The 27,315-nt window shown below is 42.1% G+C and overlaps 1 protein-coding gene across 1 annotated transcript in view; it reads left to right on the top strand.

Moving 5' to 3' along the window:
- Window positions 1–25,546, top strand: part of PRCP (prolylcarboxypeptidase) — a 30,431-nt gene extending 4,885 nt beyond the window's left edge. Inside the window, exons 2-9 of the mRNA XM_032207455.1 lie at window positions 11,061–11,201; window positions 12,300–12,401; window positions 12,704–12,885; window positions 13,665–13,822; window positions 14,725–14,897; window positions 15,295–15,459; window positions 16,838–17,025; window positions 24,301–25,546. Coding sequence (XP_032063346.1) covers window positions 11,061–11,201; window positions 12,300–12,401; window positions 12,704–12,885; window positions 13,665–13,822; window positions 14,725–14,897; window positions 15,295–15,459; window positions 16,838–17,025; window positions 24,301–24,505 — 1,314 coding nt within the window. The 3' untranslated portion in view covers window positions 24,506–25,546. The remainder of the gene's footprint in view (window positions 1–11,060; window positions 11,202–12,299; window positions 12,402–12,703; window positions 12,886–13,664; window positions 13,823–14,724; window positions 14,898–15,294; window positions 15,460–16,837; window positions 17,026–24,300) is intronic.
- Window positions 25,547–27,315: the final 1,769 nt, after the last annotated feature.

The raw sequence follows: 27,315 nt of genomic DNA, 5'->3' as shown, positions 1-27,315 counted from the left end.
AGGTGAATTACTTGGCGTATATGTTTTACTCATCAAGGAGTTCAAGAGTACTTGGCAGCTCTTGCTCTGTGATATCATAGTGTGATTTAAAACACCAGCTGTAAGCTATAAACCAGCTCTATAAGCAAAACAATAGCTCTTATTCAGTGGACAGGAAAGCAGGGAAGTACTTGTTAAAGCTCGTCAGTGCATTTTTATTTTTATGCACTGCTTATCTGTGGGTCACAATGCAGGCATCAGCTTCTCAAATTAAGCAGGAAACACTTAATTTCCTCACAACTTGCAGTCTCTTCCTTTGAGTGAGAAGTTAATTCTGAAGGCTACAAAAAGCATCAATAATCACTGCTCTCTCTGAAAATAAGCACTTTTATCTCTAGCTTTAACCATTAAAAAGCTGCAGTAAGAAAGGCTGAAATACTTCCGTAAGGCTTTTTATTAAATAAAATCCGAAGAACTAAAGACTAAACAAAATGGCACTTGGCTGAAGTAGCAAGCAGCAGAAAGAAATTCTATTAGCTTTGTTAAAGTTACTTTGACTTGCACCCATTGCCTGAGATGCCAGCTGTGTTTCTTGCTTTTGAGGGAGAGGGGGGTGGAAATGAAGTTCAAAGCAGAATTCAATGCTCATGTGTTCTGCATGGATACTTTGAAGAGATCAAGGCCATCAAAACAGCCAAAAGCATAGTCAGAGACAGTACAGATAATTTGTAACATATGCCAAACAGGTGAGAGAGTAGATTACTTCTGGCACTAGATTAGATTATTTCTTTAAGTCTTCAAAAACTGAAGAAACACCTTAACTTTCTTTACTTCATATGTTCTGGAATACGTAGGTTTTTATAGCTAAGGCAGTGAATGTTGGTGAGAAATTAATGGGAAAACCAGGCTGCAGTCAGTGATCTTCCATACACTTGTAAAATGATTAACTTTTTTGTTTTGTAGGCCCTTGAAGTCAGAATTAAACCTGCATGGAAGAATGGGAATGCTGTTTCTTTTCAGAACAGTTTGTAGACAGTCTTCCTTGCCTGTGGAGTAAGGAGTTAATTTTCTTTCTTTAAATTTTTCGGCACTGACCCCTAGGCTTGGTTCAGCCCTAACATACGTGGCAAAGCTGGTCCTCAGTGCTACTGCCAAGTGGCATTGGTACTCTAAGTGGTGCTGCACTGTGGTGACAGCTCTCTAAATGCATACAGTGAGCAAAAAAACATGCACTCTTCTGGGCTGTTGTTTCTATTGTCAGAGTGACTTAACAGATGTTTCCTTTATTCAGTTACTTGGTCACAGTATAAACCTTAAATACAAGCTCATCCTTGCATCAGCCTGGCTGAGAGTGGTTTAGGTGAAGATCACCTCACCTGGAAAAGGTGATGGTGGAGCAAGATCAAAGAGATAGCTTCAGAGGAGAGGAGGGTGGCCAGCAAAGGGCCTGCCTGCATGGGGTGTGAGTTCGCAGGGAGCTGTGGTACACTGCTGTAGCTTCTACCTCTGACTGCTGATATGGACTCACTTGGTGCATCTCCTTTCATTTCTGGTTAATTTATTCCACTTCTAAAGAGTAAATTTGTCTTTGTCTTTTTCTTCTTCAAAGTGATGCAACAAAAACTTTCTAAAAGCATCAACAAAGGAACTGAGAAGGTAGGAGGTAGGCTGAGATGGTAGTTTGCATGCAGGAACTTCCCATCGAGACAACAGGAACAGAAAGTGGTGGGTATTGAACTCTTTGACTTCAGCTGGACTTGGACTGAGGCTAGGCTGAATTAAAGGAAGTGGGTGAAAGCAAAACTAGCATTAACAAAACGTTTGATTTATGCCTCAAACCAGCAGCTTGCTTCTCCTTACTGCCTGGCTACCCGAAAATGGAGTCTTTGAACAAAAGCTCTTCAAAACCACGTGCTGCTCTGGAAATGCTGGCTTTTCTCCACTCTTCCCTGCACGGTGATAAATAGCTGACCACCTACAAATGTACAGTTTTCAATCCTTCAAGTCACAGTTACCGGGGTAAAATGCAGAGTTCCTTCAACTCATAAGCAGAGGCTCCTGTCCTACAGGCTGATGGCAAGTTGCTTTTTGCAAATGTCTCTGGTTCAGGGTCTGCTCTTAATGGAGTAGTTTGTAAAAAGATGTTTGCCTCTTTTTGAGAAATAAAAGTGGAAATAGAAAAATATTTTTCAGCTAAAATCTGGGGGCATCTGTTTAGAAGGGAAAGACATGTCTTTGCCATGAGAAAAGCATCAGTCCAGGTCAATTGTGGGAGTTAATTCTACTGGTGTAGAGACTTGGTAAGTATTCATCTGCTTGGTAGACCTTCTCAGCTACTGGAGCACTTCTGTAACAGCTGGAACAAGAGACCCGTGTGTTTCTGCTCGGAAGTAGAGCAGTTTATAGGAAACCTATTGACCTGCAGAGAGCCAAAGGTGTGAATTCCCTGACTGCAGCTATCTCCCCATCAGCCCCTCTACCAGTGTATCGGAGCCCAGCAGATAGGCATTTCTTCTGTCCAGATGTGTTGCAAGCTTGCCGGAGGAGCAATTGCTTGTGGCATTTTGGTATTGCACAAGGGCTGTATGACTAACTGTGGCTTTCGTGCTTTGTTTTCCAAAATGCTTCTTCCTTCCCTGCTCAAGATACTCAGTAGTGACTGAGCGGCACTTTGCTGCTCTGCAAGTCTGGGAGGTAAAACAGTTGTAGCTTGAGTTGAACTTTATAAACTGCCAAATAGTTTTTTTTTTTTTTTTAAAAGTTCTAGCTCTCTTGGAGGAGGGGTAGAGGTGTTCTAGTTTGACCAAATCAAAATAGTCTTGAATTTATTTTTGGAAGGCTTTGTTTAAATGATTATCTGTATTCAAGGTATCGGGTGTTCTCAGCAAAACTGGATATCCAGTGTCATGTACTGCTTAATCGGGGACATATTGAGAGGCTCTGTACAACTTCTTTCCCTCTGCAGTCAGTCCTCCAACTGTGATGGATTTGTAATCATCTGGCAGGCAGATGGGGGGAAAAAAATGAGAGACCTTTGCCTGTTATGGGTCTGAGAGATCTTTCACCAGAGTAACTTCATTTGTGCTGGTGTTGTGCATCATAGTGCTTTATGAAATCACGTGCTTTGGGTAATATAGCCCTGACCTGTTTGTTCCCTACCCCTTGCTCCATCCCTTGTCCTGTGGAAGAATTTCTCTAGGATATTGGTGCCTTAACTGGAAGCATCAGTGTGTTATCGCCAGCTTATTTAAATTCACGTAGCTGACTGATTATCCGCAGCACAAGCCCCCACCGCTTTGAGAAGAGCGGGGTGTGGGTGCAATTGAGAGCTTGGTTAAGGCTTCAGCAGGAAAGCTGAACCAAGCTGTTCTCATCACATCCTCTCCCTTCTGCTGGAGCTTTGCCATTGTAGAGTCTGGGGCAGAAAATTGTGGGGGGGCCTGGGACCTCTCAGAAACGGGAACAAATTATGTCCTGACTCACTACTGGAGGTTTTCTCACCCAAATAGTCCAAGCCTAAGCGTGACTGTGGTGTTCTTCTTTACGTGATTGGGGCATCTGGAGTTTGGGTTATGGTAAGATGCTACTAATGGTTTGTGGAAGTCAAAACCAATTTGTTTGTGTTCTCTTTGGTTGCTCTGGTTTCTAACATAAAAATAACCCCTCATCATGTAGCGTTTGGGAACTGTTTATTTCTAATGAGGGCTGACCTGAGTAACCTGGTACTTCCCTACAGCATATCCTGTAGCTGTTTAAATGTTCTTTGGTCTGTTTCATCTAAGTGCTTCGTCCAAGCTGTGCAACACAGGGCAGGGGGTACAGTTCCTGTCTGAGACTCTGCTTGTCACTTCTTTTTAATCACTGAAGTGATAAATGAGTGCCAAAAGCAGACTTCCTTAAACAGTTGCAGCCTCCCTAGAGCAGATGAGACAGTTCCTGCAGTGTAAAGGAAGCTTCAGCAAAATACACAACTCATGATTACAGTCAAAGGGTAATGTGTTCACAAGGACATAATCACAATGGAGATCCTTCCAATCCAAGGATCTTAAGTCTGGATCTGCTTTTGAGGAGTTTCTTGGACTGAGAGCTAACTGTAGCAATGGAAAAATCACAAAGTGGTTTTCTAGACCACCACTAGTAAAATGGAAGCTGGAATTAATAATCAGAAAGCTTGTGTGTTATGTCTGTGTCATGTTAAGTGTGATAAATGAGATAAAACTAAAGCCATGGACCAAAACCTCTGAATTGCTATGAGACTTCTGAATTATGGGGAATACAAAAGATTACAATGGCATCAAGATTCTGTCTCTGAAATGCAATTTTGTTTATTTTTAGGACTTTCAGATTAAAGGGTCAATGTAGCCTGATGCAAGAAGATGCAGTTCCAATCTGCATGCTCTTCCACTGAGCGTCCAACGATTAGGTGTTTTGATGGACTGGTGCTAGTCTTCAGTCTCAGCTGTCCCTTGCACCAGTATCAGTCTGCTGAGCAAGGAATGCAGAACTCAGCTGTTGAATACCTCATTCCATGCATTTAAGGTGAAAAAGATAAGGAAATAAAGCTAGTAGTTTTAAGTCAATAAGCCTGTTGGGAGTTGAGAGAATCTGCCCAGCAGTGAATGAGATGAAGCCTCAAAGGCTGTCATAGAGAAAACGCACAACAGGAGGAAGCAAAGCAATGGGAATAATGTTAGGGAGATGTAGTTTTTAAGTGATGTTTTATTTAAGTTCCATTTCTGCTCCCATGTCTCCACTGCTATGGGGAGGTAAGTAGTGTGTGAGCACATATTTCTGGTGGTACTCTTGTGCTGCCATGGTTTTTGAGCTTGACTATGTATACAAGCAGCACTTGTAGGAAAATTTGGGGTGTCTTTGAATATGATGCCGTACAAAGATGGCAAGGCAGTCTCTGCCCTTGTGAACATTCAACTCAGATGGAGGAAGCAAAGATTAGAAGAGGAAACAAAGCTAATAGGGCCAGCGAACTGGACAGGAGCCCCACAGCCTGCCAGGAGTAAAGCCTTGAATAGAAACACACCAGTGAAATCCCAGGGAGGCTAGTGCCCATGCTGCCGTTCATGCAGGAGGATATCCTCAGACCATCCTGCATCTTCCTGTCCTCAGGAAATAATTCAGACAGGATGAGCACTCAAAACAACTCCATGAATTCTTAGAGGGTGGAGCATGCCTCTTAATCCTCTGGCTTTTCACCAGTAAAATAACTGACTCAATCTCAAATGGGATAACCAAGTTTGGGAAAAAGCTATGAAACAATGTTAAAATGAGGTGACGCCAAGCTGAGTGGTGCAGTTGTTAGGCCAGAAGGAAGGGATGCCATCCAAAGGGACCTGGACAGGGCCCATGTGAATCTAACAAGGTTCAACAAGTCTAAATGCAGGGTGCTGCACCTGGGTTCAGCAATCCCAGACATAAGCACAGACTGGGAGAAGAACCCTTTCAGAGCAGCCCTGCAGAGAAGGACTTAGGGGTTCTGGTGGATGAACTGATCAACATGAGCCAAAGGTTCCAGGGAGACCTCATTGCAGCCTTTCAGTACTTAAAGGCATCTTACAAAAAAGATGGAGAGTAATTCTTTATTCAATCAGATAATGATAGGACAAGGGGGAATGGTTTTAAACTAAAAGAAGGGAGATGGGGATTGAATGTTAGGAGGAAATTCTTCACTCAGAGGGCAGTGAGGCCCTGGCACAGGCTGCCCAGAGAAGCTGTGGATGCCCCATCCCTGGAGGTGTTCAAGGCCAGGGTGATGGGGGCTTTGGGCAGCCTGGTCTGGTGGGAGGAATCCCTGCCCATGGCAGGGGGTTGGAAATGGATGGGCTTTCAGGTCCCTTCCAGCCCAAAACATTGTGTGACTCTATGAAGGCTTTGATGCTTTCAGTCTTTCCAGAATCTCAAAAGCATAAAGCCATCAGTTAGATTTACCACCCTGGATGACATTAAATGTGTTTTGTTAGATGCTACCCTATGAATCAGCTCCTTTTGGAAAAAACTTAGTGGTGCTGTCCTGTCCCTGTAGTCCTTAATGATCTTAAGGTGCTGCTGAGAAGGAAGTGGGTTTTAGCCCACGTGTCCTGTTTTGTCTTTGTACTTCACTTGGTACCATGGGTTCAGAATATTTCCAGGAGAGCATTAAGCAGACAAACAGCTGTACAATAAAAAACAGCTGCTGTGCCTTTTTTGTCTCCTCCCTGAGGGAGATGTGTATAGCAGGGCAGCTTGTTTTGGGAAGTACATCTAAAATAAAACAACAACAAAAAAAATCACATAAAGGAGGTAAGTCATCTTTGAGAGGTCAACATAAGCACATGACAGGTGCCTGTACAAGGTAAGGTCAAAACTGTGCCACATGCTTGGAGCGGAAGGCAGAGAGGCAGACGCCAGTCCGGAGAGAGCTCTTCATCCTGAGCTGCACTGTAGAAAGTCTCTGTGCTGAAGAATGAAAGCTGCTGGCTCAAGGCTTCAGTCTGAAGCTCTCACCAGCCTCTAGGACAAAGTGGGGGGAAATACAGGGAGATTCCACTTCTTACAAAAACCCCTGTCAACCTTGTTTCAGTATGTGGAACTGAAATGTTGCTTTTGCTTTCTTTGCCTCTGAGATGTAGCTCTCCAAAGTTTTCACATCCTGCCTACCTCAGGTGACAAAACCTTGCCTTAAACTTATAACTTATTGCTTCCACTCCTCCTCTTTCTATTTTAGTCTTTCCTTTGATCACAACATCTGATTCTGTGACAGAGATGGTGTTGTGTGTACATCATAGCTCCATTTGTAAGAGGCTGCTGTTGTGTTGTTGCTAAAGGCTATTTTCTTAATTCTAACCAAATCTGCCAGGTAGCATTTACAGAAGCTTAAAATTTTAGGCTGTGTAACTGCTTTGGATAAATCCTGGAGTAGTTTGGAACGGAGCTCTGAATGCAGCATGGATTGGCCCTGCGACCTGCTCAAATCAGGGCCAAATTGGCTGCTCTGGGCCTTGTAGTTGCTGCTGACCTGCTGGCAGTAATCGTAATAATGAAAACTAATAAAAAAAAAAAAAATCATGTATGATGGTGTACCATAACTAATGTTACTGTTAACCAGCAATTAAGGTATTGTACCCATATATTAAACTTTTATTTTGCTGGTATGGTCTGTTGTGTCCAATTGAGTGTGATTGTGAAAGTCAAATTGCTTTTGTCATGCCTGTTCCTTTTGGGCATAGGAGTAGAAAAGAATTTTTCTGGTTCAACATCTTAATAAAATCTGAATGGGCGATCAGAGTTAGTGTGTGTTAGAGGTGCACTTTACACGGAGCTTTTTTAACGTTCTTGCCTTTTTTTAAAAAAAAAAAAAAAAAAAAAAGGGCGGGGGAAGAAACCACCTGCTGAATGAGACCAGGCAGCTCTCATGTGCGATCCTGTAGTGCTTTGACTACACGACAGCTCCATCTGCTGTTCCTGGGCTACAACTTTCCCTTTGTGCTTGAACCTCCCATTTCACAATTTCATAGTGGTTCATGTGCTTCTTCGTTCCGACTTCATACATCTTCAGACAGCCCTTACTCTTGGGAGGAGGCATTGCTTGGGATGTTCCTGACTTTCATTTTGCAGTACTGGATTCTTCTAAGTTCTTTAAATGTCTTGGCAATAACTGGTAGCTGTGACATCCATTTGCTTTACAAACATGAGGTTTTCTTTGCTATTCATGTTATGTCTTATTCATGCAAAGACAAGTTACTACAAGGTAAGAAGCCCCATCATCTAGCAGTAAGAGTTTTTGCTGTTCAGTTGAGTAATAGGTACTTATGATTTTTGTGAAGAAGTCTGGACTTGTCTGTGCTGTCTGGGATTTTGCATGTGTCTGTGGTTTGACTTCTTATGAACGTAAGTGTTGTGGTTTAACCTGGCTGGCAGCTGAACACCACACAGCCGCTCGCCAACCCTCCCCCCTCCCTCTCTGGAAGGGGGGAGAAAAATGGGAAAGTGCAGCCTGTGAGTTGAGATAAAAACAGTTTATTAAGACAGGAAAATAATATCAATAATAGTACTACTACTAATGTACATGAAACAAGTGATGCACAATGCAGTTGCTCACCACCTGCTGACTGATGCCCAGCCTAACCCCGAACAGTCCAGCCCTCCTATCCTGGCTAGCCACCCCTATCTATTGTTTGTTTATTGTGTGTGTGTATATATATATATTATATATTGTTTAGCATGACCTCTGATGGGATGGAATACCTCTTTGGCCAGTTTGGGTCAGCTGCTCTGGGTCTGTCCCCTCCGAGCTCTTGCTGCACCCCTAGCCTGCCTGTTGGCAGGACAGAGTGAGAAGCTGAAACGTCCTTGGCTTGGTGTAAGCACTGCTCTGCAACAATTAAAACAGAGTGTTATTAGCACTCTTCTCATCTGAAGCCAAAACATAGCATTCTACCGGCTACTAGGAGGAAAATTAATTCTGTCCAAACTGAAACCAGGACAGTAAGGCAGTTTACCTGTAGAGGTTAGCCAGGTTTGATAGGTGGAGGGAAGAAGGAGAAAAAGGGATGACCAATGAGTTGGTCTGCAGCATAGTTCAGAATCACGGTGGAGAATTGTGCTACTACAGTCACCATGGTCGCTAAAACTGGCAGAGGGAAGCTTTAGTTCCTGTACTTCTCTCCCTCTCATGACTGAGAGGCAGACTTCCTAAAGCACTGGGATATTTCTCAGTTTTGTGGGAACAGACCAACAGGTTGCATCATAAGTAAACTTGTAAATCCTTTATGTACAGAGTATTATCTATCATTCAGGAAAACATTTATATTTGAATATTACTATCTAGATCTTCCAGTTTCTGAGGAATGGGAATGATTTGAAGGGCTTTTGAATCAGTTCTGCACAGTAGCCCACTGGATAGCCTCAACCTGCCTCACCAAAGGTTGCTGATGTGTTCACCTATTGTACTTTTTCCCCCAATGTTTTTGTCTGTTGTGCACTAAGCTGTCTGCACTGAGAAGATTTTGGTATATAACTTTGTAGGTTAGGAAAATTGAATGCTTCATGCAGTCTTGTGCACTCTGGCTTTCTGCAGGAAAATAATCAAATTTCAATGTTAGATGTTTAATTTTTTCCATAAAAGACAGATGAGGCACGTGTCTTATGTAGTTTTTCTCAACGATTTCTGACCAGCAGACTAATCAGAAAGGTTAAATAGGAAAAGATGCTTTCCCCTCTTGCAGACAGACATGGAACAAAAGATGCTTGAGTTGTACTTCCTAATAGTATTGGAGTTTAATAACTGCAGTATTTTTTTTAGCTCAGCCTTATCTAATCTCTCTTTAATTGGACCAAGGACTTTCATTTGTTCTGCCTTGCTACAAATCATTGTTGATATAGAAAGTGAACTTAAAATGAACAGTAACGTGCAAACGTAGAAGCAGCAGGTAAGTTATTTGTGTGAAATAAGCCTGGCGTGTGTTGTCATTACTTGAATTCAGTGAAATAACCACCATGTGCTTAAGTAGTGAGTTGTCCCACAAAGCAGAACTGTAGAACATAGCTTTATTTAGGTCCAGCACCAGACACTGGAGTGAGCTTATTCAGCATGAAGACCCTGTCTTATGTCAGGATTACAATGCACAGACCTTCAGCTGCTCAGTGAGTTACAGCACAGCTGCCCTCTCACTTCAGCAACAAGTCTGATCCTTTGGTCCAAGACTGAGTGAGCTTTGAGAGAGTTTGGTAAGACTTTGCAGCAGTGTGTATCTTAAGTTTCTGCACTCTGTCGCAAAGAATGCGTATATACGTGGTATGGATTAGCTGGATCCTGCAGGTCAGGAGTTGGGCTGTCTTTCCTGAGTTGCCAGGAGAAATCTGCCCAGCAGTTAGTTCACTGTGTTAGCAGCATGTGCTTCGATTTGCTCCTGGTCTGCTTCTTAACCTTAACTTGAAAGTATTTTCAAAACAGAATGTGGCAGGCTGGTTCCTGGATCATCTGAGAGGTTTGGCAGTTGTCTGTGTAAAAGCAGTTGGGTGAGCAGAGATGCTCAAGCCAGCAGATGGCAACAGCCTGACATCTGCAGGAAGCAGCACGAAAGGAAAAGGTGCTGCTTTGTGCTGATGGAAGTCAAAGTTGGGGAAGTACAGGTCATCTTCAGCTGATGGGTAAAAATAGTGGTGACTTGTGAATACATGGAAATTAGGCAGCATAGCTCTTGGGGGGGGCTAGTCTATTGATTAAAAGCTTGTGTGGGTGTTTTGGTTGCAGGATAAGAACCTGCTGGTGCAGGGAGCTAACTTGTAAAAGCTATTTTGATAAACTTTCCAGTACAGATGAATGCTTGGGGAAGAGTCAAGGGGGGTAGTGCATACAAAGCAATATGAATAAAACTGAAAAAACTGATCTTATGAATTGAGAATAAATTTCTAAGTCAAAACACAGTGTTAGCTTTATCGTCTCAAGTTGCGTGTATATATTCTTCCAGTATTTCTAGGGTAGTAGAAAGAAGGAGAGTTGGAGAAGTGATGTGACTTACTGAAAATTCTAAGGAGAAAAGGAGAAGAACTTGAAAAAACAATCTGAAAAATCTGTCAATTATACATCATCTGCAGAGGATTAATGCTTTTCTAAGAATAATAAAGACACATTCTAACAGGAATATTTTTAAAATTCAATCTTATCCTGAAAGGGGGAGGTTTTTTAAATAAATGGTAAGGTTATTAATGAATTTTCCTAAGACGTTCAACACTGCAGGACAATGACTGTTTTTGCTTGTTAACTTTTATTAAGTCAGACTTTGATCTGTTATGATTTGTTTGTTCTCCTGAATATATTTGGAAATCATGTTAAGAATGATACTATAAAAATGTTCTGATCTCTAAATTTTGCCTTCATTGTACAGACCTGTAATTTTTGTTGGCTTCCTCATAAGGCTGAAGAGTTTTGATGCATTAGGAATCTAAGAATATGAATGAATTTACTGTCACTTTTCGTCTTATTGAAACATTTTTTTCCCCTCTGCAAAGTGACTGTCAGCACTTACAGTGGACTCCGTGATCACTTCTAGCTTTCTGAGTGTGATGTTACTCCTTGTTTTTGACAGATTGATCACTTTGGCTTTGATGAAAACCTTACGTTCCAGCAGCGGTACCTGATAGCAGATCAGCACTGGAAGAAAGACAATGGACCAATACTGTTCTATACAGGCAATGAAGGAGACATCACGTGGTTCTGCAACAACACAGTATGTATGAAACAGATCCTTGACTTTTGAATTAAGAGACCTTTTTTCCAGCAGTGGCCTAGTGGAAAAATAAGGAAGGAGGAGAAAGACAATATCAGAACATTATTTAAAGAGAAGTTTGCAATGGCTTTATGACAGCTACAGGAGAAAGTAAGCTGAAAAAAGTATAGGACAAGTTTTAGGGGATTTGGGGGTCCTATTTGAACTCCACAGAAATCAAAGGGGAACACTTCCTTGAGCTGTGAAGAAATCTTCTAGGGGAAACACTCTGTGGTGCCTCAACCGAAGGATGTAAAAGTTTGGACCCATTGCATTAATACCATTACTTCAGAAATGAATGAAATGAGAGGTTTTGATGGCTGTTTTGTGTTTATCTGAGAAAAGTATGAAGTGAGATTCATCTGGCCAGACATCAAGGATAGATGAGATGATGCATGTTCCCTCACAAAATCCGTAGAAAAAATTTGCTTTCCTGACAAATGCAGGATGCAGTGTGTGGGCAGTTTTTTTAGCCACTTCGATACAAAGTCCACTACCACAACAGAGGTGATGTCCTGGGCCTGAGGGAAGTTGAGGGCTGCTTACGCACTGCTTTGTCAGCAGGTGAAAGCTGGTGGGTGATAACATGCTTCTGTCAACAAGTTATAATAAGTTGTCCTAATTATTTATTAGTTGAAAATAACTGTTTCAGTGCTCTAGATTGTTTATTGCCAAACACTTCTTTCTGCTTCTTTGTGTAATACAGTCCTAACTCAAATGCATGCTTTTTTCCTGTTGTGTTTTTTGATGTCCTGTGGATTAAGCTTGTTAATCCTTCCATAGGAGTTCTGGCAGGATTGCCCAAGTATACTCACAAAACAACGTTGCTTAATACTTTGCAGCATTTTTTGGTACACTTGCCTTAGCTCAGGGTTTGTCTTCTACATTTTCTTTCTGCAAAGATGCTTTAAAACCAAACTGCAGTCTGCTTTTCTGGTTGTATTTTGATAGTGATATTTTGCTAATCAAAGAATAAGATTTGAGGTACAGTAGATTGAAAGTAAAGACTTTGCAAGTGATTAACTCAATATGTTTAAATGTGTGTTTTCCCCCAATCAGGGTTTTATGTGGGATGTGGCTGAAGAACTTAATGCCATGTTAGTATTTGCTGAACACAGATATTATGGAGAATCATTGCCATTTGGAAATGAATCTTTCAGTGTAAGTGTCGTCTTTACTTTCTTCTTTACATATGTTCTATACCAAAATAATTCTACCTGTTATACTTGTCAGTGCAATGACTGCTTGCCTGAGTAAGATGTGCTAGAAGCACACAACTATCCTATTTTTATTACTAATTCTAAATGAACAAACAACAAGCTAGAATTTAGCACTTCAAAGGACACCTGTAACAAATGTTTAATTTATCAGGCAGCTCTCCAACTCAACATCTGTTCAGGGGGAGAAAGATTGCTGCTGGATATAGCTCCCATGCTGTATGTAACCTGTGTTCTTTGCCTCAGGATTCCAAGCATCTGAACTACCTGACATCAGAACAAGCTCTGGCAGACTTTGCAGTACTAATTGAATACTTAAAGGAGACCATTGCAGGAGCCCGTTACAGTCCTGTCATAGCTATTGGAGGATCTTATGGAGGGATGCTTGCAGCCTGGTTTCGGATGAAATACCCCCATGTGGTGGTTGGGTGAGTGTACTTGTTCTGCTCAAACACCCAGCAGGCATTTGTTGCTTCAGTGCTATAAGTGTTAGCACTGAAGTGCTAACCTTATCCCATTGAACTTGAGTTAGTGGGATAAGGACTGTAATTCAAACCAGCTTGAATTTTTCACTTTTGGGAGGACAGGGTAAGTCACTCTGAATTTGGGACTAGGTACTATCTACCAAAAAAAAAGATAGCTGTAGGGCAGCAGGTACAGAATGTTGTGTACTTTCAGAGATGTGTATTAAGATCTTTAAGTAATAATTCTGAACACTAACTCTTGCCCTAATTTCTCTAGGGTCACCAGAATTCCTGGTGACTTGATGCAGGTGTGTAATCTCTTGAGTGCCTTAGTTATTCTCTAGCAAACACAAATAGTAATTTTCTCACCTTTCTCTGCTAGAGAGCAGTTACTTGTGGGCAAGGGCTGTCTTCAGTTGAGTTAGTACAATGCCTAGTGAGAAAGCTTACTTTATTATTCTCATGTAACAATCATGTCTGTCTGAACTTATACTTAATATATTTACTGAGTCTTTGTGCTACTATCCAAAACTTGTAACCTTCAACAGCCTTTGCATACAGGCCTACAGAAGAATTTTGCAACATTGATTAGTTCAGGAAGGGGTGAGTACCTGGCTGAATTATAAATGCTACTTAAATAGTGACTGTAGGGAAAGTGTTGCCCAGAGGATAGAAATTGACTTTGCAGGGGTTCAGGATGCGTATGTTTCTCAAAAAAAAATACCTGTTTTATATGTTTGTAGAGCTCTGGCAGCCTCTGCCCCAATCTGGCAGTTTGGTGATTTGGTTCCCTGTGGTGCTTACTTCACTATAGTAACTAATGATTTCAAGAAGAGTGGGACTGGCTGCTCAGAAAGTATCCGGAATTCCTGGAGTGCAATTAACCACCTTTCCTCAACAGGTGAGACCTCACCAATACATGTTTAAAGGGTCGTAATGTTCAGGATTATGTTATGACTTCATAAAATCAGTGAGTTTGCATCATAACTGTAGCGCGTGGATGTGTTTGTGGTGGTGATAAGTTTTTGTTTAACCATATTCTCAGTAATAAAACCTGTTAATTATGTTCAGTGTTATTTTATGAATGTCTGTTTTGTTGGATCATGTGCTTTATTCACACGTGGCAGGTCTTGGAATCCAGGGTCAAACACTCCTGAGATCTAACAAGCTAGAACCTCAATGTTTGTATTCCTTTCTGACAAAGTAGAACAGATGTTTTATTTCTAAAAATAATAAAACAAACAAAACTTAACAACCAACTGAGGCAATCAAGTATAGGAAATTGCTACAGTCTTTATAGCACTAGTTTTAGTGCTAAGGTGAATATTTCAGATGAGGTCTCTGGCTTATGGGAAAAAAAAAAAAAAAACAAACAAAAAAACCACACCTTTGCCACTTCAGCATCCTACAGAGATCCTGGTATGCTGAGTTAACCAATTCAAGTCAGAGAAGCTGAACTGGAGGGGTTCTAGATCGGTTCTACATCAGATGATATAATGACAGCAAAGGCAAGGAGACTCCTGAGCTAGCTTGTTAGAAGCTTTTATTTTTCTGGAAGAAGAGAGCCCTGATGTTTCCTGTCAAAAAGATGCCAAGTGACTTGTACATCCCTTTTTTTAGATAACATTATCTTAACGTCCATTCAGGTTATGTTTCCCTTTGCTTAAAGATGCTGACTAAACTTTGATCTGCTCTGCTTGTGTGCATGTGGGGTAACTTCACTCAGTATAACTGATCTGGTGAAAATACCTAACATAGGTCAGTTGTGCTACTATTAATACATTACTTTTTTTTATATTAAAGATGCAGGTTTACAATGGCTTTCCAACACATTTCATTTGTGCAGCCCATTAAAAAATCTTCAGGATGCTTCTATGTTGAAAAGCTGGCTGAGTGAAACATGGGTAGACTTGGCTATGGTGGACTATCCCTATAAAGCTGACTTCTTACAGCCTCTGCCAGCTTGGCCCATACAGGTAATTGAGGACTGTCTTGGAGGATTGATTAAAGCTTGGACTGTTGAAGTCTTTTCCACTTAGTTTAACTCTTTTCTTGTATTTTTGGATCTGTATAGCCAACATGGCTGAAAAAGGGGAATGAGCATCATTCTTGTGCATCAGCTGTTTGTTGACTGCCACAGGTTGTATCAAGAGCCAAGAATTTTAATTGGGAAACGTAAAGTTGGTTTGCTTGCATTACATGCACTGCACAAATGGAATATGGCTTAATGATAATGCTCAGGGTATGTCATCACAGATGCTTTCTGGTGGTGGTTTGGATATACTTTGAAGATGAAACTGATGTCCTGTCAGGTGTTGTGTATTTAACTGTATTTCTTGCTGACTGAGACCCCATCTCTCCTCTTCATTGTAGGAAGTTTGCAAGTTCTTGAAGGATCCCAGTCTCTCTGACAAACTGTTGCTGCAGAATGTTTACCAGGCAGTGAACGTCTACTACAATTATTCAGGGGAAGCCTCATGCTTTGACATGTCTGAGACTGCAACAAAGAATCTTGGTCAGTTGGGTTGGTACTATCAGGTATGTGCTCTATCCTTTCATTTGTAACTCAGTGAGGTTTTTTGGACTAGAGGTGATGGGAATTGCCATGTCAATACGTTGGACCAGATATAAATTGATGGGGCTGTGCTGCACAAGCATCGGTAAGGACTCTGCCTGTTTATACACTGCTTTAAACAGAACCCAGGTCTTTGAAAATAAAAAAGGGTAGGATTTAGAACTGAAAATTAATGGGATTACAATAACATTTCAACACATCAAGGATGAGTTATGTTTTCAGATGTCCTCTAAACAAAATCACAAGCTGTATCTCTTTTTCTGTCTGGTTTAGAACTTGAACTCTTTCTTATGCATGATTTTTATTGTTAGTCCTATAAACAAGCAATCACTGGGGAAAATAGGGTAACCGGTTGAAATATTGCTACTAATGTTTGCTCTGTAGAAAACATGGGGGTGGAGGGGAGGAAATAAGTACTACTATAGTAAAGCAACTTATTTCCTGGTGATAGAGAGCTTGAGGCAAGTATGATTGTAGTGAGGAGGGCAAGGCATGAAAGAGAAGCTACCTTCCCAGGAGGTTTAGGTTGTCTTTGATTGCAGAGTTTCAGTTCTGTACATCCCTTTCTAGTCAACATGAAGAAGCAGCATTTTAGTCTTCTATTCTCCTTGAACTGCACCCTTCAAGCCCACTGTCTGTGCAAATATGTCAGGAGATATTGATACTGATTTCTTTCAACTAAAGCTATTTATCCTGTAGCTCACCGAGATGCAACCTTTCCCTTCACATACCACAGGGATCTGTAATTTTGTTAAGGTGTCCAGGGCATTCTGCGCTTCCTGTCTCATTTACTAAGCAAGCACACGTAGCACTTAGTGTTCAGCTGCTCTGCTGAGAAGAGCTAGTGATGCCAGAAAAAAGGTATAAAAATCAGTGTTCAGGCTGTCATCATCTGCTCTTGGCTACTGTCTACTGTTTCTCCTGTGCTCCAGACAGCACCAGATGTGCAGGCTCTGAAGTTACTTTGAGATAGGCAGGGGGGACACCATGTGGGTAACAAAGAATATGGCAGCTGGACTCAAAAATACATCCAATCTGCAGCTTGTTGCAGATGACGTGCTTCTGAAGGCTTGGAGGGAAAGACACAAGTAGGAATAGACTGAGTTAATCCCCACCATGGCAATTAATCTATGTGGCTTCCAGGCTACAACTTTTTGTTCTTCCTCTCTAGTATTGCTAATGTCAGGAAATGGTTCTTGCATGGAAGATGAAGCTTTTGCTTGATACCTGTGTTGTGATAGTTTGGTAGTTACCAATCATGTTGTTTATGCTTTTTAAATGCTACACATATAGTTAAGGGACAGTCTCATGGATGCATCTTGTTGCCCTGCTCTCTTCCAGGTTTGCACCGAGATGGTGATGCCCATGTGTACAGATGGTGTCAATGATATGTTTGAACCTCAGAAATGGGACTTTGATGCACTTTCAGAAGAATGCTTCAGGTTATGGGGAGTGAGACCTCGCCCCTCTTGGGTTCTTTCTATGTACGGAGGGAAGAACATCAGCTCACACAGCAACATCATTTTCAGGTGAGCCTTGTTTCAGAGTTGTCTTCCTCCAGTTTGGGCTGTCAGTACTAACTGTGTGGGTCGGTGCAGGCAGCAGGAACAACCACAGACCTATGGCTAAAATGTGAAGAGTAAATTTATTTTTGTTACCTTTCCAAACATGGAAGGTACACTGAGATACTTCTCTGCTTAGTGACAGCTCTGGGAGGAGGTAAGATGGGGAGTATCAGGGAGCACGAGAAGGAGAGACTACTAGAATCACTTCCTTCACTCCCTGAGGCAGGCCCAAAAGACCAGTGTAGTCCCAAAGCTGGGGAAAAAAAGGGAAACCTTGAAGAAAACAAATGGCTGACCACAGTGACCTAAAAGGTAAGGGGCAATGGTGACAAGTTCCTGCCCAGGGCAGCAGGCACATCTCAGTGACTATCCTGCCTTCCCAGGTGCCAATGTGCAATAGGTATGAGACTCTGTAAGTGGAACTGAACAATACTGAGGATGACAGTTCATCTAGGCTTGGAGGCCTTATAAAGGTTAAACAGCTTCAGCAAATTAAAAAAGACAGGTCGTTATCATAGGAGACTCCCTTCTGAAGGGAACAGAAGGCCTGATATGCAGGTTGAACACACTTCACAGGGAATTCTGCTGCCTCCCTGGGGTTAAAGATATGAAGAGAAAGCTTCCTACCCTGGTGCAGGCCCATCTGTTACCATTTTTTTGGGTAGGTAGCAATGAAGTTCCAACATGGAGTCCCAAGGCCCTATTGCCCTCATATAACTGGTTTAAGGGATCAGGAGCACAAGTAGTGTTCTCCTCCATTCCTCCAGTTATAGTAAGTGATGAGGAGAGAAACAGGAAGAGCCAGCAGACCAATACCTAGTTCCAGGCCTGATGTCACTGTCAGAACTTGGTTTTTTTGACAATGGGTCATTCTACATGATACCAGGCCTGCTGACAGCAGATGGGATAGACCTATCTCCAAGAGGGAAGAAAGAGGGGAGATTTGAAGGGGGAAAATGAGATAAATCCAGACTTGCTAGAAACAAACCTGGTAGGTGACACACCAATGTTTGTGGGACAGTGTGCTAGCAAAGTCCTTTGGTCCCCTTTCCCAGTGGAGACAGGAGATGGAGAGCCATGTCACAGCAAAGACAAGGGGTATTGATGGGTTAGAAATCACAAGTGCCTGAGAATGGTTCTGTAGGAATTAGGGCTTCCACACACACCCCTTCCAAGAGGTGCTGGGGTTGTAAGCCCAGCTCAAGTGCATCTACATCAATGCATGCAGCATGGGCAACAAACAGAAGGAACTGGATGCTGTTGTGCTACCTGGCGCAGTAGCACTGGATGTTTGGGAGTGTTTGGATTGCCTTGAGAGTAATAATGGTGATGACAGGGTTGAATGTTTATGGGTAAGAATCGGGGGGAAGGCCAGTGAGGCAGATGTCCTGGTGGGTGTCTGTTATAGGCCACCTAACCAAGCCAAAGAGGCAGACAAAACATTCTACAACAGCTGCGAGAAGTTTCACAATAGCTAGCCCTTGTTCTCATGGAGGACTTTAACTTACTAGATGTCTGACTATGGAGAAACTGCATCCTTTATTGGATGTGGGGGGATATATAGTGACAAGAGATAAGAAAAAGGCTGAGGTACTTAATGCCTTCCTTGCCTCAGTCTTTAGCAGCAAGACCAGTTCTCTGGATACTCAGCCCCCTGAGCTGATAGATATTGACAGGGAGCAGAAGAGGTGCAAGTGTGGATCTACTTCAGGGTAGGAGGGCTCTGCAGGGGGATCTGGATAGGCTGGATTGATGGGCTGAGGCCAACTGTATGAGGTTGAAGAAGGCCAAGTGCTGGGTCCTGCACTAGAGGCACAACAACCACATGCAGCACCAGAGGCTGGGGGAGGAGTGGTGGCTGGAAAGCTGCCCTTTGGGAATGGACCTGGGGGTAGTAGCTGATGGCCAGCTGAGTAGGAGCCAGCAGTGTGCTCAGGTGCAGCAGCATTCTGGCTGGTACCAGAAAGTGTGGCCAGCAGGACTTTAATTCCTTGTAGTTACGCTGCAGTAATCAACAGATTAACATAATGATAAGTAACAATGGTACCTTACCATGGCTCTATATCACCTGCTATCATTTGGTGGCAAATAGAGACTGTGTTTATATCCCTGAGGCAATATTTGAAAAGTATATTGCTTTTGTTACCAGGTAAGGGCAAACTGGTCTTGGCTTTGTGAAGCAATGGCTATTGAAAAGAAAGCATTAGCAAGATCTATCACCACATTCCAGGGCTGTAAATTTTCACTAATTTTGTCTATGAGAGTAATCGTGTCTGGAGACCGTAACTGCAAGTGGAGGGAGTGACTTCGTTCAATTCTCTGTAGTCTGCAATCATCCCCCCAAGTGCTGATTTTTGAACAGGCAAAATAGGACTATTAGAAGCAATCATGGTTTCTTTAACAATTCCCACTTCTTGTGTCTGAATAGTTTGAGTAATTTGAGTAATTCTTGAGTAATGTGATACTGTTTTAGAGTTACCACCTTGGTAGGCATGGGCAGCACAAGAAGATCCCATTTTGGGAATCAATGCAAAGCTATTATAGATGAAATAATAAATCCCCCTTGCAGTGTCCCGAAGCAAAAATGACCATTTAGTTTCAACTGTTTGTCCTGCCAACACATTAATACCACAAGTATATCTGTTAACACTGTTGTGGCAAACGGTGGAATTTCCTACTGTTAAACTAACCTTAGCTGGGATGGTGGGGGTGGGATTTCTTCCAATCCACAGATCTGTGACGTAGCTTCTTTACAACTCACATTACTGTGTACTAAAGTAACTTCAGCTCCATTATCCACCGGAGCTAATGCACACAAAATCCCTCAAGACTACTGCTTTATAGTTGCAGGAATGTAGGGGTGTCAGTCCCCCTCACCTTAGGAAGGTACAGTGGTGGCAATTCTGGGGGACCTGCCAAACTTTCATTTCTACTATTTTGGAATTTGCCATATTTGGGTACTTTTTAACCCATTCCTCCCCCCACTTACTGAGTAGCAAAAGGATCTGTCTCTAGCCTCCCAGCTGAATAAATGATGGGAGTGCTTTGTATTGCTCTTGAGAGTAAAATGGTTGATCTACAGTGGCTGAAGAAGCCAACTGTTCTGTCACTGCCTGGGGAACTCTAAAAGAAGAGTCTGGGCTGGGATTCTGCCAAATGTAATTTTCTTCCCCTGTTGATTTCTTCTTATCTTGTGGCCAAAGTCCAGGTTTCCCATGCTGGTAAATCTGTCTAGCTTTTAAGAAGCCAAAGCACTGTCTCTTCCACATAAAAGGAAAGTCTAATCAAGCTCTAGCTATAACACAGGATCTTGGTCACTGAAATTGTTGCTGTGGGTGATAGCCTTGTGGAAGGCTGGTGTGATGTTCCCCTTTCTCTTTGACTTCAAGTTTGTCTGAAAGTCTGAAAATGTTTTTATATGGACAAAATGTAAATTAAATGTTTGTCTAGTACAAAAACTAGTCAATGCTGTTTTCTGTCTACTCAAAACCATTACTTATTTTAAGGTTAAACTCTGCTCAGCTTTCTATAGTGGAAGGTTTATACAGTTATACGTCTGCTGTGAGGCGATGCTTATTTTGAACAGCTTAAGACTGGCTGTTTGTGATGCTGTTATGTGCTAGAGAGACTTTTAATAAACGCAGTCAAAGCCTGTGCCCTCAGGAGTTCTGACTCTGTACTGATTGCCCATGGCAGGCAGCTCCTGGATATATTCCTCTGTGCTCTGCCTCACATTGTGCAAAGCCTTTTCAGAGAAAAACACATAAAAAGAAAATCAGAATTAGTCTGTTGGACTTGGTAAACAGCTGTGTATTTTAAAGTAAGAGTCCTCAGTGGAATTAGGTATTATTCTCTGGATCTGTTAATGTTGGTCTGTCTGGCTCCAAAAGCCTGTTGCTTTCCTCTCATTTGATTCTTACTGTTACTGTGTACCAGCAGGATATATTCTCTAGAGTGAGGAAAAAAATTGCCAAAAAGGGTAGAATTTCTCTTTAGGTCATTTTTCTTTATTTTTAACTAATTTAACTTTTGCAGTGTTTATTTCCTAGGCTTTACAGATCTGTACAGCAGAAATTGGCTTTGTAAGCGATAGACAAGCAAACAAATTTAGTGGTTAAGAATTTATGCTAGCCAAAGGAGGTTGAAATGAGAGAAGTTTGAAAACAACCAACTGAATGAAAAAGTAGTGCTGTACACACAAAGCTTTGGATCTCAAGCTGGGTTGTTTCTCTTCAACCAAATACATTGTCAGCACAGTACATTTTATATAAGAGCCTTTTATCCCCAAACACCACAGAGTGCTTTACCAAAAAAAAAAAAAAAAAGGCAAAAAAAAAAAAAAAACACCCTATGTCTACCAGAGGATGAGCCTCCTTGTGGGGTAAAAAGCATTGCATTAATGTTGAGGAACTTGCTGCACAGCAGTTTAACACAGGAAGGGAAGAATACTGCATCTCAACAGAACCACTCCGGGGTGGATTTATCTGCAGTGGCATTTGCTTAGGATACTCCAGCTCTTGTTGCTGTTCCTCCTTCCAGGAGCAGTGCATCTCTCTGCAGACCCGTGGTGAGGTCTAGGTATTGCACCTCTTCAGTACCTTCTTGGAGACACCTTACTGAGCTTTTTCTTAGCATGTGAGTGCTTAATTAAGCTGTAGACAAATATTGCTTGCCTATCCTGGGCAGAACATTTTTATTAAAACATTGGTTTGAGGAGATGGGATTTTCAGAACTTCCATTTCTTCTCCAGCAGCTTCTACTCCTGATGCTCTTAGCGGCACATGCTTGGTGTGGAAATGCTGCAGAGCAGGGGAAATGACGCTTTAATGCCCTCTGTGCTTGTAGTGGCAGAGAGCTTGGAGCAGTTGGTAGCATCTCATTAATAACCAGTGGTAGTCAAAATTGGCCCAGGTGTGAATGGGAATTTGATTTGAGATCACGAACTCTGGTAGAAACGGACTTTTTCTTTTAGGGAGGTTTAGAAAATTTTCTGTGCTATAGCCTTGGAAAGTGACAGGTTGAATGTATTTAGATGAACTGGGCTTGCATTTCTTGTACCTTGCATTCAGAAACACCCCAACTTTTATCAAACAGTACAAACTTACGTACAGTCTAAAAACTCATTTTTTTTCAATCTGCAGATCATACTTGGGCTTGTAGACGTTGAAATTGAGATGCCCACCTATCCAGTTCTGTACTGGAGAGAGAAAGGCAGAAAGTGAGGTCTCTGTTTTGAGAGATGCTAGAGCTGTTTGCAGAAGAAGCACTTTTTTGAGGGGAAAAATCAGAAAAAAAAAAAAAGGCAAAACAATGTCTGGCTGAAGACAAAGGTGAGAAAAGTTCAGAAAACAGAACCATGGTGGATGTACAAATTAAAGAAATGCACAAACAGTGCTGATTGTGCAATACCTCTCTGGTGCTGGGTAGAGCTGGAGGGCTGAGGAGGCTCTAAAGAGATGATCAGAAAGGAGACTTCTTGCTGGGGGATATGTGGGACCCTGTTTATGCTCTCAGGAAAGTATGATGAATTGAAAACAGGACCGGTGTGCTGATATTTTGCATTGAAATGTATCATTCTGAAGCTGTTCTTGCCTGACCACTGCTAGAAAGGAAATGTCGAATTCTTTTTCTACTTCTGAATACATCAGGAAACTTCTGTCTTGTGAGATGGGCAACTGATTACTCACTTGCATTTTTAACTTTAACATATAAATAATCCATTCCAGTTGGTACTGAATTACCTTGTCCTGTAAGACTTCAAGCCTCAGGATGATGTTGGGGTGAGCCCTGCATTCCCCCTCCCCTCAGCAAGTATCACTTTTCAAAGTGCGTCAGTGCCTCTGTAGCCATCGTTTGGCAGGAGCTGCAGAGGATGCAGCCAGCAGCTCCTAAAAAAGCCAGAGATTGTTTTCTTGCAGCATGCTCAGTTTCCACATGACTGGGACCAAAAGATCCAAGTCCATGCACATCTTGGGTCTCTCAGCAACTCATCCCCCTGTTGCCAAGGTGCTCTGCTGATTCAGACGACCTTTTAAATCAAATGCTTTATAGTTATTGGGCAGCTGTGTATGCTTCTTGTTTTGCAGTTACAAAACGTTTCTCTTACTTGCAGCCATATTTAGAACCACTGAAAAATAAGACCTATGCAGATTCAAGCTTCTTGTTTGCTTCATTGGAGAAGCAAACGAACTCAGACTTTTACTTAGTATTTCTACAAACACTTTTCACTTGTTTTGTCTGTGATTTGCAGTGCTACCACTGTAGTGTTTTTTCTAGCTGTGTATAGCTGTGTCCCAGGGTGTTTTGATTTCTTAAATCCTTCTGGGAACTGGCATACAGTAGCCTATACTTAATGTTTCCTTGTGTGAGCAGGTCAGTGTGTTATGCGAGGAACCGATCTAGGTTTGTGTATAGTTTCGTAAGTACACATAAGTTGCTTTCTTCGTGCAGAAAGATGGACTGCACATGAGGAAGAACATTGAAATAAAGGAAAATAAGAGGTGGTAGGGATTACTGGGTTAAGCCCAGACGTAGGGGGGAAAAAAAAAGATGCAAATCTATTCCCAGTTCAGCCATTGGCTTGCTCCGTAGAACAGGCACCATATGGAACCAGGTTTTCCCTGCCAGAAATGCTTTCATGGACCTGGGGATGAGGAGTAAATTGCATCAGATTCTTTCTGTCACAGAGAAAGTTGTTGGAGACAGAATTTTGTGGGATAAATGTTATATAGTAATTTGGTTATTAGCAATAAAGTGAGTAATGAAAGGTCCAAGAATTTCTCTATAGAAAGAGATTGGTACCTAGCTGAGAACAAAAGGTAGAACTTCCTGAAAGTTGAAAATTCTGCTCTGAAGGGTTGGTTATTAGCTTACAGCAGACTGTGAAGAAGGAAAGCAAAAAGCTTTGATTTGGGAACTGAGCATGTCTTCCTACAGGGGACCTGGACCTTTTCATGACAAAGATTGGTAGCTGTAGGTGTACATGTATATCTCCAGAAGCTGTGACACTATTAGAGGTTATTACTGGAATCAGCAGATGACTGGTGATGGCAGCATAGCCTTGTTCAAGCTACTCATAGCTGTGTAACTGGCAAGAGGGCCTCTCTGAAGAGAGGTGGGCAGGGGGCTTGGAGGCAAGGCTGAGGTCTGTTACTGTTAGTATGTATGGTTGAAAGTCAGCGTGGATGGATTGCTGACTTCTGTGCAAATATACCCTAATAAAGCATGGTTTCCTTACAGCAACGGTGGCCTGGATCCATGGTCTGCAGGTGGGGTGACCCAGAACATCAGCGATTCCCTTGTGGCTGTCATGATCCCAGATGGAGCTCATCACCTGGACCTGCGCAGCCACAACCCTTGTGACCCCAAATCTGTGAAGCAAGCTCGGGTCTTGGAAGTCCACTACATGAAGCAGTGGATTGAAAAGGCCAGGCGTGAGCACTGAAGTGGTACTGTGACAACTGTGGCCTTTATACCTCTGCTGGCTTTGCTGGGGGCAGGGCCAGGCCTTATCGCAGACACTCCAAACATTTCACTCCTGCTTCCTCATCTGTGCTGCAGCGCTGGCCATTGCTTGTGCCCATGGGAGAAGCAGGCAGTAGACAGATGGGAGGGCGTTATCAGAGAACAACCTGTAGTGGATAAAGCGCATGGATTGAGCTGCCTGCTGTGCCTTGCTTTCCTCTTCTGCTCTTCCCAAATGTTGTATCTTAGGGTAGAGTGCCTCTTCTAGGCTTGATGCCTTCCTTGCTCGCTAGGTTACTGTCCTGACTGCTGGTGTATACAATGGATTAAATGGCAGTGCTGTTTACACTGATGGTCGAACTCCCGCTGCATTCAGTGGTATTGAATTTTGGACATCCTCTGCTGGTGTAAATTGTCATGGCAGGGGCACAGAGAGAACGAGGGAACAGAAGTCATATCTTGCTGTGATGTTTGCTGGAGAGGTAGCGAAGGCATGGATGAAAACTGGCTGCGCAGTTTGTAAAGAAACTGAACAGCCCCTACCCTTTGGAATCAGTGCTGGAAAAGAAACATTTTAATTTTCTGGCAGCTTACTAATCAAAGCTGCCTTTGGTGACTTTTTCCATTCTGTGCTGTGTTGAATGGTCAGGGCTGGGCCCAGACTCCCTCTGCCGTTAACTGGCTGAGCCTGCACAGTCTGTATCAGGGTTTTATTTCTTCCTTTGGAGTTCATCCTAATCCTGGAATATCTGCCACTGTGATAACAGTTGCCAAAGAATAAACTTTGTGTATTTTGTATGTGTGTCCCCCACAAGCATTTAGCTTTTTTCAAATCAGGAAGCTTTTGAAGCTATTCTCTTGAAGATCAAATGTGACACTTGTGCTGGCCAGATCTTATGAAGTGACAAATAATTGGGGCTGTGCCTTGTGTGGGTTTCCCCCTCCCCCCCATTCTGTGTATTGTTCAAATTCTGCATGATCTGTTTGCTGATGGCTATTCAATAAAAGCTTTTTTTTTTTTTTTAAAAAAAAAAAAATGTTTGCAGGACAAACTATTCAAAACACAGAATGCAGCTATCCTCTTGGAGCAGCCTAAAGCATGATGCTGAGCTCAACAAGCCAGGTGCAGTGGGCTTTCTGTAAGGCTTCCAAAACAGACAAACTGCCCTGATTCATGAGACAGCATATTTGACATTAATAAATGGCTGGGGCAGTCCCCTCGTTTTCCAGCTTTGGCTTCATTCACACTGGAGCCCTTCTTCAGAAAGGCTTTGCGGTTTAAAGGACAACGCCATTTCAGAAAGACTCGGGCAAGGCTTGTTGTCCCTAGGCTCTTAAAATTCCAACTCTGTTGAAAAGTTTTCTCAGCTTTGATGATGTGCCTGATGGTTGAGTATTTTCTGAAGACACCAGGTGGCCTTTTCTGTTTCTAGTCTCCTCTCACCCTTTGGGAACAAACCAAACCCAACACTGAAATCTTATATTTGCATACACTCTTGTGCATCTTCTCTTCCCAACAGAGTTCCTGGCATTCCCTCATCTTGCTCTAATGTGTTAAAAGCAGTGTTTATATTCAGGTTTGCTGAATCTGAACTTTTCACGCTCTGTCTTGAGCAAGGTGATTACTTCAGAGAATATGGAGAGCAATATGAGAGGACAACAGAGGGAAGAGGAAGAGCTATGTAAGAACTTGCTTGAAACCTGTTGGCTTGAAAGCTTTTGGTAATCTCTGTTCCAGTAAGTCCCTTTTTTTTTTTTTTTGTTTTGGTACTGTGATGTAAACATATGCCAGTCTCTTGTGTACTTTGCAATGACATTGTGGCCTTGAATTTTTCATCAATTTAATTTTGACAAATTAAATGTTTATGAAAAAAATGAGTTACAGTCAAGTTCTTAAAAACACCATTGTACCTGTATGTGTTAATTAATGCATAGTAATAGTTAACTGAAAGGCAAGGAATGGAATTTACAAGGGTAGACATAAATTTGGGAATTACAGATGGTTTGAAACTGGGCAAGCAAGAGCCTTGTCCAACTGCTCCCACTGACTGCTCTGAGTGCCAGTTCTGGGATAAACTCTTACATGTTGAGTGGAGAAGGACGTGGGGATATTCATGCAGTGGGCTGTGAACAGCCAAATTAACAGCCATTGTCTGTCTTAATCAGCTCATGTCTCCTCCTCCTCTCTTTCCCTTGCTAGCAACTTACTGTCTCAGGAAACAATTTGTTTGTTGTTTGGAAAACACTTCATAGTTTCAATCAGAATGAGTAATTTAAGCTTTCATTCCTCCTTTCATAAGCAGAAAAATGTGCCTTCAGGGGAACTTCTCTTAAAAAAAAAAAAAAAATAATCAAAAAAACCCTGCTGCCTTGAATTGTGAGAAGTTACATTTAAAGCCAAAAATTGTTTAGTTTTTGTCCATTTTCCCCCTAAATCTTACTATCCACTCAGCTTTGGTCTGAGATGGTCTGATTCCAGTGCACTTTGGATCAGGTTTTTACTGCTTGGACCAGCTTATGAATTAGGTGACTGACTTACTGCTTTTATTAATCATTCTTCATTTTTACTTTTTTTTGTTTTCCGTGAGTAGTTGAAACCTTAAAGGTGTTATCACAACCATTCAGACCTCATCTGAAGAACTATGCACACCTCTATGTGTGCTAGTGAGGGACTGTGTATGTTTAACTACCTCATCTAAATGTTAGCTTTCCTGCTTGTGAAATGCAGGTGAGAACAAAATGGGCCTTAGGAAATTGCTGATTTCTTTTTCCAGGTGGTGGGCCATACTT

The sequence above is a fragment of the Aythya fuligula genome, chromosome 1 (genome assembly GCF_009819795.1).
Source record: "Aythya fuligula isolate bAytFul2 chromosome 1, bAytFul2.pri, whole genome shotgun sequence".
In the NCBI taxonomy this organism is placed as follows: Eukaryota; Metazoa; Chordata; class Aves; order Anseriformes; family Anatidae; genus Aythya; species Aythya fuligula.
The sequence above is the reverse complement of the archived record's forward strand: the minus strand, read 5'-3'. Positions and strand labels throughout refer to the sequence as shown.